This window comes from Phyllobates terribilis, unplaced genomic scaffold (genome assembly GCF_046119375.1).
Source record: "Phyllobates terribilis strain yellow unplaced genomic scaffold, ASM4611937v1 Scaffold_10__3_contigs__length_209671492, whole genome shotgun sequence".
Classification (NCBI taxonomy): Eukaryota; Metazoa; Chordata; class Amphibia; order Anura; family Dendrobatidae; genus Phyllobates; species Phyllobates terribilis.
In genome coordinates, this window is record NW_027362770.1 from 76531722 (window position 1) to 76547727 (window position 16006).

General features: G+C 41.4%; 1 protein-coding gene across 3 annotated transcripts in view; it reads right to left on the bottom strand.

Moving 5' to 3' along the window:
• The window catches only part of LOC141164413 (A-type potassium channel modulatory protein KCNIP1), an 858918-nt gene that overhangs the window by 728881 nt on the left and 114031 nt on the right, over positions 1-16006 (bottom strand). For 2 of the 3 annotated variants that reach the window (XM_073649607.1, XM_073649606.1), the window contains exon 2: positions 10005-10049. The exons of the other annotated variant lie outside the window; for it this stretch is intronic. In XM_073649607.1, coding sequence (XP_073505708.1) covers positions 10005-10049 — 45 coding nt within the window. The remainder of the gene's footprint in view (positions 1-10004; positions 10050-16006) is intronic. 3 annotated transcript variants of the gene reach the window in all.

Here is a 16006-nt window from a genome sequence, read left to right on the forward strand (position 1 = left end):
CTGTTTGTGTGTATTTTATAATCTATATTCATTTGTCCATATAGATAGAGATAAAGATAGAAATATGGATAGTAGATACATTTTAGGCACACACACACACACATATAAGATATGTACACAGAGTTCCAAAATATAATATAAATGCTATTTCTGATTTTCTTAAATGTTCAATGCAAATGAGTCAGTATAAAGTTCAAATCATCAATCGTAAGAGTACAAATCAATATTTTATTGAAAAAAACTCCCAATGATAACAGTATTTTTTCAAAACTAAAAAACTCAAAATGCAAATTATTATGCAAAACAGCGTTTATAGGTAGTAAAAAACTCAAAATGGTCATTTATTGAATTTGCAGCATTAAGAGGTCACATTTATTGAAATCATAAGCTTTTTCAATAATAAACATCTTACCAGGCCAGGTTTCATGTTACTTTAGGACCCCTTCTTTCATATTACCTTAACAATTCTTGCATCCATTCAACTTGTGAGGTGTGTATAGTTTTGAATTCATTGCAGGATGTCAGAATAGCCTCCCAGATATGCTGTTTTGATATGAACTGCCTCCCATAGTCATACAGTTGAAACCAGAAGTTTACATACACTATATAAAAAGACGCATATTGTATGTATGTTTTTCTCAATATTTGACATGAAATCAGAATAAACCTTTAATGTTTTAGGTCAATTAGGATTACCATAAATTTTAATATTTGCCAAATGCCAGAAAAATGAGAGAGAGAGAAGGTTTTAAGGCATTTTTATTACTTACTGCAAAGTCAAAAGTTTATGTACATTTCATTAGTATTTGGTACCATTGCCCTTAAACTGAATGACTTGGGTCAAAGGTTTGGGATATCCTTCCACAAGCTTCTCACAATAGTTGGTCGGAATTTGGGCCCATTCCTCCTGACAAAACTGGCGTAACTGATCCAGGTTTGTAGGTCACCTTGATCGCATCTGCTTTTTCAGCTTTGCCCATACATTTTCAATAGGATTGAGATCAGGGCTTTGTGATGGCCACTCCAAAACATTGACTTTGTTATCCTTAAGCCACTTTGTTACCATTTTGGCAGTATGCTTCGGGTCATTGTCCATTTGGAAGACTCATTTCCGTCCAAGCTTTAACTTCCTGGCTAATGTCTTGAGATGTTGCTTCAGTATTGCCACATGATCTTCTTTTCTCATGATGCATGTTTCACAGTTGGGATGGTGTTCTTAGGTTTCCAAGCTTCTCACTTTTTCCTCCAACGATGCTCAGTATACTCAAAAAGTTAAATTTTAGTTTCATCAGACCACAGGACATGTCTCCAAAAATTAAGGTCTTTGTTCCTGTGTGCATTTCCAAACATTAATCTGGCTTTTTCTTTTTCTTTTGGAGTAATGGCTTCTTCCTGGCAGAGTGGTCTTTCAGCCCATGTTGATACAGTACTCGTTTCACTATGGATATTGACACAATCTTACCAGCTTCAGCCATCACCTTCACAAGGTCTTTTGCTTTTGTCCTTGGGTTGATATGCACATGTCGGACCAAAGCACATTCATCTCTGGGAAACAGAACCCGTCTCTTTCCTGAGCGGTATGATGGCTGGACATTCCCATCTTGTTTGTACTTGCATATAATTGTTTGTACAGATGAACGAGTCATCTTCAGGTATCTTGAAATTGTACCCAAGGATGAGCTAGACTTGTGCAAGTTGACAATTCCCTTCCTGATATCTTTGCTGATTTCTTTAGACTTTCCCATGATGCTACACAAAGAAGCAGTGTGTTTCAGGTGTGAATTAAAATACATCTACAGCTGTGTCTCTAATTAATTCAGATGTTGTCAAAAAACCTATCAGAAGATTCCAAACACATGACATCATCATATGGGCAGTCCAGAATTGTTTAAAGGCATAGTAGTCTGGGTGTATGTAAACTTTTGACTTTGCAGTAAGTAATAAAAATGCCTTAGAGGGAATCCGTCACCCCCCTGGGACCTATCAGACCTCTAATATGGGCATACAGGTGAGTCACTCTGTCTTTCCAGGGCCTGAGCACAAGTTTCATGCTCCACAAGGCTACACAGACTGCAGAAAGAAGAGCGCCTACCGTACAGGGTAAATTGTGCAGGCGCAGGATCCGGGCCCTGTGATGTGCAGGGGAGGGGGGAATATGGAAATTAAGCTAATAGATGGCTATTTCTTTGCGTCCCCCAGACGCGAAGCTTGCCAAAACTAATTTAATAAAAAGCTATTACAAAGCAATAAGATCTCTAATATGGAATATTCAGGTTAGCATAGATTCACATTTCTATCACCTGTATTCCCAGGGGGTGAAAGATTCCCTTTAAAACATTCTCCCTTTCTCATTATTCTGGCATTTGGCAAATATTAAAAATTATCATAATCCTAATCGACCTAAAAAGGGAAAGGTTTATTCTGATTTCATGTCAGATACTGAGAAAAACATGCATATGTGTCTTTTTATATAGTGTATGTAAACTTCTGGTTTCAACTGCAGATCTTTTGCTTGAGGATGGTTCAAAGGTTCTCAATAAAGTTGAGGTCTGGGAAGAATTGTGGCTGCCCCATGATTTTCTCTCCTTTCATGCCCATAACAGTCAATGACTTAGAGGTAGTCTTTGCAGAATGAGATCGTGCATTGTCATGCATAAAGATGATTTTTCTATGAATAGAACGGTTCTTGTTTTTGAATTATGGAAGAAAGTGATCAGTCAGAAACTCTACATATTTTTCCACAACCATTTTCACACCTTCAGGGACCTTAAAGGGGCATACCAGCTCTCCCCCCCCCCCCATGATTCTGGATCAAGATATGTCTATGCCACCTCATTGCTGACGTCAGAGCCTGTTAGGACATGGTGGCCATCCACCAACCATTCACTACTTCATCCATCTGGACCATCCAGTTTTGCATGGCACTCATAAGTAAATAAGACTGTTTTAAAATTCATGTACAGTGAAAGATATAATTATTTGATCCCTTGCTGTTTTTGTAAGTTTGCCCACTGACAAAGACATGAACAGTCTATAATTTTAAGGGTAGGTTAATTTTAACATTGAGAGATAGAATATCTAAAAAAAAATCAAGAAAATCACATTGTATAAATTAGATAAATTTATTTGCATTTTGCAGTGAGAAATAAGTATTTGATCCCCTACAAACCATTATGAGTTCTGGCTCCTACAGACCAGTTAGACGCTCCTAATCAACTCGTTACCTGCATTAAAGAAAGCTGTCTTACATAGTCACCTGTATAAAAGACTCCTGTCCACAGACTCAATTAATCATTCACACTCTAACCTCTACAATGTCAGGGACAAGATCATAGACCTACACAAAGCTGGAATGGGCTACAAAACCATAAGTAAGCAATCCCCGCCTATGTGCTAATTATTCCACCAAAATCCCCGCCTATATGCTTAATTACCATATTCCCTCCTCCCCGGCACGTTACAGGGCCCTGTGACGTGCACTGTGCTCCCTGACTTTCCGGGCATACGCAAAGCGCCGCTTACATAGAGCGTGCTTTGCTTCATCCCGGCCCCGTCAGCCTGTGCACTGCGCTGCAGGGATCTATTGCGCAAGTGCCGGGAAGTGACAGTGGCTCTATGTGAGCGGCGCTTTGCACATGCCCAGGAAGTCAGGGAGCACAGTGCACATCACAGGGCCTGTTACAGGGCCCTGTGACGTGCAAAGGAGGAGGGGAATATGAATTAAGCATATAGGCAGGGATTTGGGGAAATAATAAGCACATAGGCTGGGATTGCCAAGCCTGTACAGGATAGAATTAATTAATGTGCTTTTCTCTGCAATCAGACCTCTACCATGGGCCATACAGGTATGTCTAGATTTACTTTTCTATACCCTGTATGCCCATAGTAGAGGTCTGATAACTCCAAAGTGGTGACAGATTCCCTTTAAGTGTCATTTGCCAGAGGAATCAAATACTTATTTCTCACTGCAAAATGAAAATAAATGTATCTAATTTATACAATGGGATTTTCTTGATTTCTTTGGGATATTCTATCTCTCAATGTTAAAATTAACCTACCCTTAAAATTATAGACTGTTCATGTCTTTGTCAGTGGGCAAACTTCCGAAAACAGCAAGGGATCAAATAATTATTTCCTTCACTGTATGTCTGGGCCCACTGCAACTGTTTCGGCTTCTGATCACTGATACTAGGTTTGTGCACAACTGAAAGCCAGTGGAAGATCCTACACCTTGAAGTTCACAGGGCTCCAGAGGCACCTGCAGCTGCAAATACTTGTTTAATACTTTTTAGCAGTATTTTAGAAAATGCTCTCTTAATTCGATAAATTTGTCTGGCAGTAAATATATGCCAACCAGGTAACACAGCTTATCCTAGTGTAACACCTGCAGCGAGACCTTTTTGTTCAGAGTCTGCTGCTGCTGGGATTAAACAGACAAATATAGCAGCAGACATTAATGATTCTTTTGCTGCACTGCCCTGGACTACAACTCCTAGAAGACATCGCTGTTCTCTGCATCATAGGAGAAGAGGAGCAGCAGAAGAAGGGACTGCTTGGCTGTGCAGGTTGACTAAGAAGGGTGGAGCTAAGAGGAGAGAGAGCAATGTGTGCAATGCTCAATGTCAAACATGTGAGTGTCTGATCCTGGAGAGCAGGGGACACAGGAACAGAGTAAGTGCTAATCATCTAGCTGCTCAGTGTGTGAGAGGAGAAGATAATACTGGAGTTAAGCCAGATCTGCAGAACAGCCAGGTTATCAAGAGATATGCATCGCCACCTGGCTTAACTAAGGGAACAAGTTTACAAACCATCCCTTGTGACTAAGGCATCTGGACCCTGCAGCCCCAAGCTGGATCCCTGTGTGACCCCAAACTTGGTACATTAAGGAGTAGCTATTTCTGGGACTCATGGTTCCACTGTTGAGTAGTTAATAAGAGAATTGGTGCTGAAGGGATTGTGTTTCTGTTGTGATATTAAAAGTGAACAAACGGTTCTTGAACGCGCGGCCATTAGATTCTCCTTGACAGAAGTAAAGACAAAATGCAGTTTTTAAATTAAGGTCTTTATTATTAAGGGAAAAATAAATACAAACCTACTTGGCCCTTTGTGAAAAAGTGATTGCCCCCTAAACCTAATAACTGGTTGGGCCACCCTTTAGCGGCAACAACTGCAATCAAGCGTTTGCGATAACTGGCAATGAGTCTTTTACAATTCTGGAGGAATTTTGGACACTCATCTTTGCAAAATTGTTGTAATTCAGCCACATTGGAGGATTTACGAGCATAAACCGCCTTTTTAAGGTGATGTCAAAGCATCTCAATTGGAATAAGGTCAGGACTTTGACTAGGCCACTCCAAAGTCTTAATTTTGTTTTTCTTAAGCCATTCAGAGGTGGACTTGCTGGTGTGTTTTGAATCATTGTCCTGCTGTATAACCCAAGTGCGCTTCAGCTTGAGGTCAAGAACAGATCGCCGGACATTCTCCTTCAGAATTTTTTGGTAGACAGCAGAATTCATGGTTCCATTTACCACAGCAAATCTCCCAGGTCCTAAAGCCGCAAAACAGCCCCAGACCATCACACTACCACCTTTATATTTTACTGTTGGTATGAGGTTCTTTTTCTGAAATGCTGTGTTACTTCTATGGGACATACAACTTCCAAAAGGTTCAACTTTTGTCTCGTCAGTAAACACCCAGAAATCTTGGCTATCATCAAGATATTTTCTGGCAAAATTGAGATAAGTCTTTATGTTTTTTTGCTCAGCAGTGGTTTTAATTTTGGAACTCTGCCATGCATGCCATTTTTGCCCAGTCTCTTTCTTACAGTGGACTCATGAACACTAACCTTAGCTGAGGCAAGTGAGGCCTGCAGTTGTTTGGATGTTGTTGTGGGGTCTTTTTTGACCTCTTGGATGAGTCTTTGCTGCACTTTTGGGGTAATTTTGGTCAGCTGGCCACTCCTGGGAAGGTTCACCACTGTTCCATGCTTTCACCATTTGTGTATAATGGCTCTCACTGTGGTTCGCTGAAGTCCCAAAGCTTTAGAAATGACTTTATAACCTTTTCCAGACTGATAGATTTCAATTGCTTTGTTTCTCATTTTTCCCTGAATTTGTTTGGATCGCAGCATGATGTCTAGCTTTTGATGATCTTTTGGTCTACTTCACTTTGCCAGGCAGGTCCTATTTAAGTGATTTCTTGATTGAGAACAGGTGTGGCAGTAATCAGGCCTGTCTGTGGCTTGGGAAATTTAACTTAGCTTTCCAAAAATGTGATAAACTACTGTTAATTTATGTTTTAAAGAATGTTATGTTTAAAGAACAAGGAATCAGGTAGGGAGCAAACATTTTTTCACACCACTGTATATGATTGGGAAACATCTTTATTATTATGGCAGTGTAATTATTGGAAGGGGAAAATCGGTCTGCGCTCGGCCTACAGTGCATGGACTGGGCACCGATCTCCTTACCCGTATGCTCGTATATGCTGTGAGGCTGCTGAGTTCAGGTCAGGAGACCCGCAGCCAGTCCATGCACTGCGGTCCGAGCACAGACCGATATTCATTGACGACTGAAGAAACTGATAGTAACATTGTCAGAGTTAACATCATCCTGTTGAGACTGAGAAGAGTGATGTGCCATATGTTCCATAATCTAGTTTATCCCCACTATGATGCTTGCCATGACCAAGTGTCCTACGGCTTGTAATACTACTGACCAGATGACTGATGCTAGTAGCAGTGCTGGTGCTGCTGCTTGCAGTTTACACTTTCTCATTGCCAGATGGGATGAAGCTTTTTATTTTTTACATTAGCCTGACCATTGTCATTGCCAACATGCATTTTTTTTACAATATAATTACCTTTTTTTCAGTTTCAATCAAGAAATGCTAGGTACATGTACAAAAAGCCAACTGCAGCAACAGGCCACAATATTTGTATGGTGTGTACGAACGTTTTTTTTATAAATTTGTGTATATGTCATGTAATGTATATGTATTAATATGCTCACCTACTGCCACCTTCTTCCAGCAGTATTCTGCTCCTCTATTGTCACCGCTCTTCAGACTCTCCAGGTCACACTGTGCCTTGCAGAACAATGCTCCATAGACATTGCAAAAAAGACTTCTCAGGCATAGAGAATAGAGTAATTCAGAGAGTCTGCCATGCAGTGATGTTACTGGGAGCAGGAACAGAACAGCGCTGGATCCTGGAAAAGGCGGCTGAGGGTCAGTATATAAACACATACACACTACATTACGTATTCATATATATTGATTTATTTTAAAAAATCATGAGAATGTTTCTTTAACTATTTTAATGACAGAAAACATTGTAAACTGCTAAAAAAAAATTTCTACATTTTCTGGGAATTTCAGAAATGTTTTCATAAAACACATTCATCTAAATAAACCATAAAGTATAATTTGTCATGAAAATCACAAAGATATGCATAAGCATTTCAAAATTACTACCGTATAAAGTGACATAAGACAGATTGGAAAAATGAGGCCTGGTCAGGAATGCTAAATCTGGCTAGCGTAAGAAGAGGTTAAACGTATCAGCGAGTGTTAGCCATTGTATGCAGCCAAGGCATGAAATGAAAAAGCAAAGAACGCCATATTACTTTTTTGCCAAAAAAGAAGTTTCAAATTCATCAAAAACCTATTCGAATATAATGTCATTTGAATCTAAATGCATTTTAATATAATATAATAATAGAATATAGTGGTTTGTGCTGATGAAGAAGTGTTGTATGCTTCGAAACGAGTTGACTAATAAAAAGCGCTTCCTACATTGCCTGATAATGACAGCACTGATTGAACATGACGAGAGTGTACAGGTAAACCTTCCATCTTCTAACACTGATTTGGAACTGTGTCAATATGTTCTCGTACAAACATCAGAGGAATAGCTCAGTGTCACAGTGTAGAGTTCTGAGAAGTAATGAGTTCTGAGAAGTAGAATTGTTATATTATGGGGAACTAAATTATTTTGTAAACTGACCATATGAGCTGACCAGTCCTCTTTAAAATGTATTTGCATATTTTCTGCTACATGTGTGCTATTGGAACTAAAATTCAAGAAGTACAAAGCAAGTTTCTATTAGGTATTCAAGCAAAAGAAAACATTATATATTAATAACTTTCCCATATAATTCTTAAAAGCTACATAAAAAAGTCACTTCTTTGTTCAAATCCTATTTGAAAAGGCACACAGCTATTATGCAATATTTATAACATGTAAAGTGTGCATCTGATTATTACGTTTCATAATGCATTTTTTTTTCTACAGAAAAAAAGGTACAAATAATTATCAATAACATTAGTGATGTAAAGTAATGTTCAGTATATCTGGTACATACAAATATATACTTACATGCAATAAAACACAAATATAAGCAATGAAAGCAGCCAACATTTTCTTACTGATACCTTTTATATGATCTAAATTTTAACTCAACCTGCCATTATTCCATGCAATTCACAGTTTTGCAGCCTTGCACACTGTGAACATGAATATATGTTTTTTATTTAATTTTGTCAGTTCCTCAGTCATGTATTAATGTTTAAAGGGGACCTTTCACCAAACCTTTAATATTGAATTGGACACATGATATTATAGTAGCTATAGAACATAAAACATTTCTTTTTATTTCTCTTCTCTGTTGGGGAGATATTAGCTAGCAAGTATATAGCACCAAATGAGTCCATTTTCGGTAAGTCCAAATAGGTGTTATCAGACAGTTTTCAGTGGGGGCATGTACTTATTCCACCTGTATGACTTTATTCAATCATAATTGAGCAGCAACACTCAGTGGAAGAAAAGCACTCCCCCACCAAAGCTTACAGCATGTTTCTTAGTGTATGAGACATAATAACAGAAAGCCCTGATCTTCTACTCTAACGCTGTGTATGCTTAGAAAGTGCTGGAAGTAGAGCACAGATGACTAACTCCATTCAGACAAGTTCAAAGTCATCAGTGTGGGGTAAGGGGCAGCACAGCTGAGTTTACATGTGCCCCATTTCAAACCCTGCTATTAGCTTTCCTCCTTTCTTAGCATATGACCTCAGCTGTATTACCCCTCTCCCCACACTGCCTGACCAGAGATAAGAGCTCAAAGGTGTCAGTAAGGACACTTATGTCTCTTAGCAAATTGTCAACTTGTAATGACTCTGCAGTCAGAGCAGAGAAGACTGTCATTGCATCTTAAACAGGATTAGCCTGTTCTGAGCAATTGTGTGGTATATTCTCTTTCTCCTGTGTGTTGTTCTTGCTTATTATTAGGAGATGTAATAAAAGGGGAAAAAGTAAATGCCCTCAAGTAAACTCTCTGATGAAGTCAGCTTGGAATAAACTCATTAGGTCCCGAGTACTTTTATTGCTAATATCTCTGCAATGGAAGGCAAAATAAAAACAAAAAAAAAAAATATTTCGTCCTGCAGCCACTATTACATTATGTGTCCAATTCAACACAATAAATGAAAAATTCGCTGACCGGTCCTCTATAGAAATGCAATATGTTAGTTTTGAACTGCAAAAAAAATCATTGTGTTTCTTTCTCATGGTATATCTCAAAAATTGTTCCAGATAACAGGACTCTGTTTACACTGTAATAACAGGATCCATGATGGACAGGACTGGCCTTATCTGCTATGATCCATCACGATAACATTTTTCTTTCTTTCCCACATTAACTTGATCAGTGAGGTTTCCTTGCTTTTATACACTTGATTTGCTATTTCTACAGAAACAGACGATAAACAACTAGCGAAAGCGGGAGCAAAGTATCAGTATGCATCGATAATTGTTTTTGTCCATAATCTAATAAAAATTAAAATATATCTTTGTCCATAATATCATGATTGTAAACTTTCCTTATTTTAACAAGAACATGAAAAGCTGACATAAAGCTATGAATTAATGCAAATGGTTTCCATGGACTATGTTGTGACTCTGATGCTGATGAATTAGCCAGCAAGTCAGAAATACAAAAATCCAATACCTGACTTGTTTTGGCGAGGCACGTAGTCCATAACATACAGTTGACCTGTAAAAGAAATAACGCACAGTAGAAGACTCTTATTCTTGGTAAAATATTGGAAGGCCCTGTACAGCATAATTCCCATTTTGACCAAAAAAAAAAAACAACAAAAAGAAACAAACAACTGTGCAGTCTTCTAAACTGAATAGCAAATACACTAAATGTATCACATGCATGATTTGCGATTGCAACTTATATGCATAAAAAATGCATCCTATAGTTGGGGGTCAATTGTTGAGCAGGCTCTGGGAACACTTATAGACCACAGACTGTACACCAACATGCAAAGTCAATCAGCGGTTTGTAAGGCAAGCAGGATATTTTCATGTAAAGAGGCATGGCCTTCAGGAGAGGGAAGTACTACCAGCACTTTACAAATCGTTAGTACATCCTCATCGGGAATATGCAGTTTGGCTCATAGAAAGGATGCCCTGTAGTTAGAAAAATTACAAAGAACTGTCACAAAACTGAAAAGGGCATTGATAATGAGGAAAGATTAAGACAACTGAATGAATTTAGAAGAAGAAATTATCGAATCTATGTGCTGTAATATCGAATCTATAATACCTTGCAGCAATCAAAGCACATAGTCTGGTGCTGCCAATCAGGGGGAAATTACAGCACAGCCGCTATAAAAGATGAGGCGGGGAAAGCAGTAGCCATTTTAGGATATTACAGCAAAGGAATAAGAGGTCAGAGCATACAGTTCAATATTACAGATATGAACAAAAAAGTCTAAAACAGACTATTATGCACTACTATTGTGATAAAGAGCATAGAAAATGGGAGTACAGTTTATGAATAAAAATACATAGATTCAACTTAGAGTGAAGTGCAGGACCTGCAGAGTCTGTGTGACTGTGAATTGATTAATCTATGATATACTGAACAGCACCTTAATTACACCCTTTTTTCCATTCTTGCTGCAATGCAAACAAAGAAAGCAGTAAAATCCACATAGTCCTAGTTTTACTTCTGAAGAAAAATATTGAAACCGAGACTTGTCTAGTTGAGAAAATATGTTTCTTGCCTTGACAAGCTATAATTCTTATCACACAAGGAATGCTTGTTTTTAGTGTTGAGCCACCCCCGTAGTGTTCGAGTTCGGTTCGGTTCGTCGAACACCCGTGTGTTCGCCGAACTGTTCGTCGAACTGTTCGTCGAACACCTTCGAACACCGTTAAAACCAATGGCAGGCAAACAAAAACACATAGAAACACATAGAAAACACCTTCAAAGGTGTCCAAAAGCTGACAAACTGCTCAGAAGACACAACTAACACATTGAAAAGTGACAAGTACATATAGTCATGCGAAAAGAAAAGAGGTTGAGGAGTAAAAGGAGGGGGAGACACAGATATAGGCATGTCATGCCCTTCTAAAATCCAAAAAGTGAGAAGCCGACACGTTCAGTCCGCTCCTGCCCGTGCCACCTCCGTGTCGCCGGGTTTGTGCCAGAGCCGCGGTGAACCCTGACGGCCAGCCCCCCTCTCCCAATACTGGTGCCTGTCCGCTGGTGGGTCGAGCGAGCCCCCCTGTGGTGGAGGCAGCTCTAAGCTTTTTAATTTAAATTGTCTCTCTAATTTGAATAAATACACTTTAAATCCATTTACAAGGATCTATTGGAGGGCAAGTCTCATGCCAGCAGCCGCGTAATTCCAGCTCCAGTAGCGTCCACTAAAGCTGCTGCAGTTAAAAAGCTTTTATAAGGATCGAGCTCGGCTGTCCACCACAAGGCATCCTACTGCCAGTCCGAGCCCCTATGCCTTGGGGTGCCTCCTGATGCTCTTCACTGAGTATCCTGTGGTCCCGAAGCATTTCCTTTGAAAAAATGAAGTGTCCAAACTACAGGTGGTGTAGCTTGCTTAACAGCAGGGATAATCCGCTGACTAGCAGACACTGCTACTAGGCACAAAGTATTTCCTGGGCTAGATGCAGTTAAAAATTTGTAATTAGATACTCTCGTTGGATGCTGAGAAAGCATTCCATAGAGTCTCCTGGCACGCCATATATGATTCTCTTAAAAAGCTTGGGGTAGGGGTCTAGGGGACCCTTTTATAGCCAAAATCACGGCCCTGTATCGCAATACGTCACCTAGGCTGAAGATAAATGGAACTGTAGCACCCTGAGGGCTCGGTTGCTACAGAGGTATTGCACCTCACCCAGAGGTGTGATATCTCACTCTCAGGTAAGGATGTAGTGTGGATCAGGACCCGACACCTGCATGCATTACACCACATTGCCGTGGGGCAGGGCGACCAATATGCCCCTGAGATGGGCACGACAGTCCCTGTCCCTGGCTGGAGTGGGGGGAGGGAACACTGAGGAAGGGGAACCCTGTAGTGCAGGAGCAGGGAGGAAGCAGTTCCTGGGTGCATTGAGAAGGGAGTATAAAAGGTGGGCACCATCCTAGTTCAGTGCAGAGAAGTCTGAGCAGAAGTGGCAGGGAGCAGGGGCTCTGCATGAGCTCTGCTCCGGAGGCGGGCCTAGTAACAGAGGCCCAGGCCTGGAAGAGGGAGAAGGAAGGAAGAGGAGCGGAGAAGGCTCCAGGAACGAGGAACGAAGGGATCTCAGGGGTGCGGACGGGCGAGTCGCCACCGCACGCCCGAATCCACCTGCGTGGAGGGGTCGGGCCAAAGGGGGAGACCGGTCCCCAAAACTAGTGGAGGCAGGAAACGACCCTCAGCTAGAAACAGGAGGCTGTGACATTTTATGTGGCGCAGCCCCTCGCTACACCCGCTAGGAAGGCACCACATAGGGTCAGGGAAACTGGCGCCAAGTTTACCAAGAGGAGGCCCGAGGCAGCCGAACAGAAGGGTTGGTAAGAAAGGCCAGACAAAGGACACACAAAGGGGGTCCTGTGAAGCACTCCAAAGTTATCTGGGAGTTGTCTGAGCCCCTCACCTGGTGAGCACAGTACGACATGGGCAGCCGTTACCTGCAGACGTAGTCTGGATAATAAGAACTGTGAGTAAAGGCCCTGGACTGCATCACTGACTCCGTGTCACTACTGCTGCTGCCCTGCACCATCACCCCCATCCTCCGCATACACTGCCCTGAGGCTATACTCCTCCCGTGGGGAGTTATGCTACGCTCTGCTGCACCCACAACACCAGTCTCAGCGGTCTGCCCTGGAGCGGCGGTTCACTCTGACCGCAATCCACGGGTGGCGTAGTCGGACATTTAAACATCAAAACCACATAAATAGTTCCGCCACTGGTTTGACCGCCCTGAGCCATGGAACCGGGTCGCCGCCACGGAGACTACAACCACCAGCATCCACCAAAAAGGGTCCGGCTCCGGGTGTCCCAAGGCCCAGGGGGCGCGTCAGAACATTTTCATCACCTTTCACAATCACCAATGGGACAAGGCAGGGATGTTCTCTGTCCCCTCTCTTATACATCCTAGTGACGGAGCACCTGCTCTCATCAATTTGCCATAACCCCAATATTAGGTGGATTGAGGTGGGAGGCACCGAGTACAAGTGCTCTCTATTTGCTGATGATGTCCTAGTATATATCACTCAATCACATATATCCATCCATGCTGTTATGGCTGAAATAGATCACTTTGTTACATGGTCAAATTTTAAAATCAATGCAGCGAAGTCTGAGGCCCTCGATGTCTCCCTCCCCAAATCCATATAGGATTCCATCCAGTCCAACTTTCCCTTTGCCTGGCCCTCACAGGGTATCAAATACTTAGGAATTCCTATTCATAGAGACCTCTCCCATCTATGTTATCTTAATTTTGGGCCCTTTATTGAACAACTCCATACAGACCACGGTTGGCAAGTTAGAACTGTAAGATTCACTACGTGAACCACTGGTGTTTTGTGGAAAAGCACATGTACACTGTGTTCCAAATTATTATGCAAAAAGTGTTTAGGAGTGATAAGGGAAGAATTTGTTTGTTTGCCAGTTAAACTCATTGATGGTGATGTGTGTCAGGGCTCTTTATATCACTGTAAGCAATTGCAGACACCTGTGCTAATTAGTTTGGCAGGTGTGTCCAATGAAAGGCAAGACTACTTAAGAAGGCTGTCTCACATTATTAAGCAGCCTACATTTTCTGCCAAAATGGGAAAGAAAAAGGATGTGTCGGCTGCTGAGAAGCAACAAATTGTGGAGTGTTTAGGTCAAGGCATGACTACAATCAACATTGTGCGATGATCAGGATGAAGTGTCTTGGCAATCAAGAAGTATGTAGCTGATTCACAGTACACACGTGTGCGTGCTGATAAGGCAAATTGAGGACTCTTTCCTACAGGCAATTACGTCAGGTTGAAAGAGCAGCGGCAAAAAAGCCTTGTCATAGCAGCAGACAAGTTTTTGAAGCTGCTTGTGCCTCCAACGTCCCCCGAACAACAATATGCAGGGTCCTTCAGAGGTTTGCAGCTGTGCATACGCCATCCTGTCGACCTCCTCTATCCACTTCACACAAGCAGAAACGGCTCCAGTGGGCCAAACATTACATGAAGACTGATTTCAAAACTGTTTTGTTCACGGATGAGTGCCGTGCAGCGCTCGATGGTCCAGATGGATGGAGTGGAGGATGGCTGGTTGATGGACACCCCACGCAAACACGGCTACAGCGCCAACAAGGAGGAGGTGGAGTAATGTTTTGGGCTGGAATCATGGGGAGAGAGATTGTCGGCCCCTTTAGGATCCCTGAAGGCGCTAAAGATGAACTCCATAATGTATGTGGATTTTCTCAAACAGCACTTCCTGCCATGGTTCAAGAAGAAGAACCGTGTATTTCACAGCAAGATCATTTTTCTGCATGATAATGCACCATCTCATGCTGCACATAAAACATCTGCATCTCTGGCTGATATGGGCATAAAAGGGGACAAACTTATGGTGTGACCCCCATGCTGCCCTGACCTCTACCCCATTCAGAACCTTTGGAGCATCATTAAAAGGAGTGTCTATGATGGCGGGAGGCAGTTCACATCTAAGCAACAGCTCTGGGAGGGTATTCTGTCCTCATGCAAAACAATTGAAGCAGAAACCATCCAAAACCTGACAAATTCAATGGACGAGAGAGTTCAGAAGCTCCTTTCGAACAAGGGGTCCTATGTGAAAATGTAACATCACCTAGAATAAAGTTTTGAGTTGAAAACTGTTTGATTTCAGTTTCTAACAACCTGCTAATGCTTATAATTTCAAAAATGACCATTTTTTTGGTCTTTATTAAAATGAAAAGGTTGATCGAAAAGTTTGGGGGATCTAAGAGTGTGGCAACCCAGTAGTCATGATTACTTCGAATTCTGACAATATGAGGGTCATGCTGCAGGTAGTGCAGCAAGAAGGCACTTATGTGTCTTGCGCATCTCGGAGCCCCAAAATTATTTTCCGGGCTAGATGCAGCTAAAAATTATTATTAATTTTAAATCTGGTGAAGCTTTAGTATAGATGGCCTAATAGGATCAGTGCTGCACACTGCTACAAAGCCCAAATTATTTTCCAGTCAAGATACAGATAAACATGATTAGTAATTTTAAATCTGGTGGAGCTTATTATAGATGGCCTAATAGAATCAGTGCTGCACACTGCTACAAAGCCCAAATTATTTTCCAGCCAAGATACAGATAAACATGATTAGTAATTTGAAAGCTTAAAACGGTTGGTAGGGTGATTTTAACCAATCATAAGGATGACACAGGGGTAGAAAAGTCGTTTCGGATCCATGATTTGTTCATCTTTATGAACGTGAGTCTGTCTACATTATCAGTGGAGAGCCGCGTGCGCTTATCTGTCAGCACACCACCAGCAACGCTGAACACACGTTCAGACAGAACGCTGGCTGCGGTGCATGACAAGATCTCCAAGGCGTAAGTGGCTAGCTCCGGCCATTTATCCAGATTGGAAGCCCAAAAAGAGCAAGGGTCCAGTGACACAGTCATGGCTTCAATGTTTACTTGGAGATACTCCTGTACCATCGTCTCTAGGCGTTGACTAT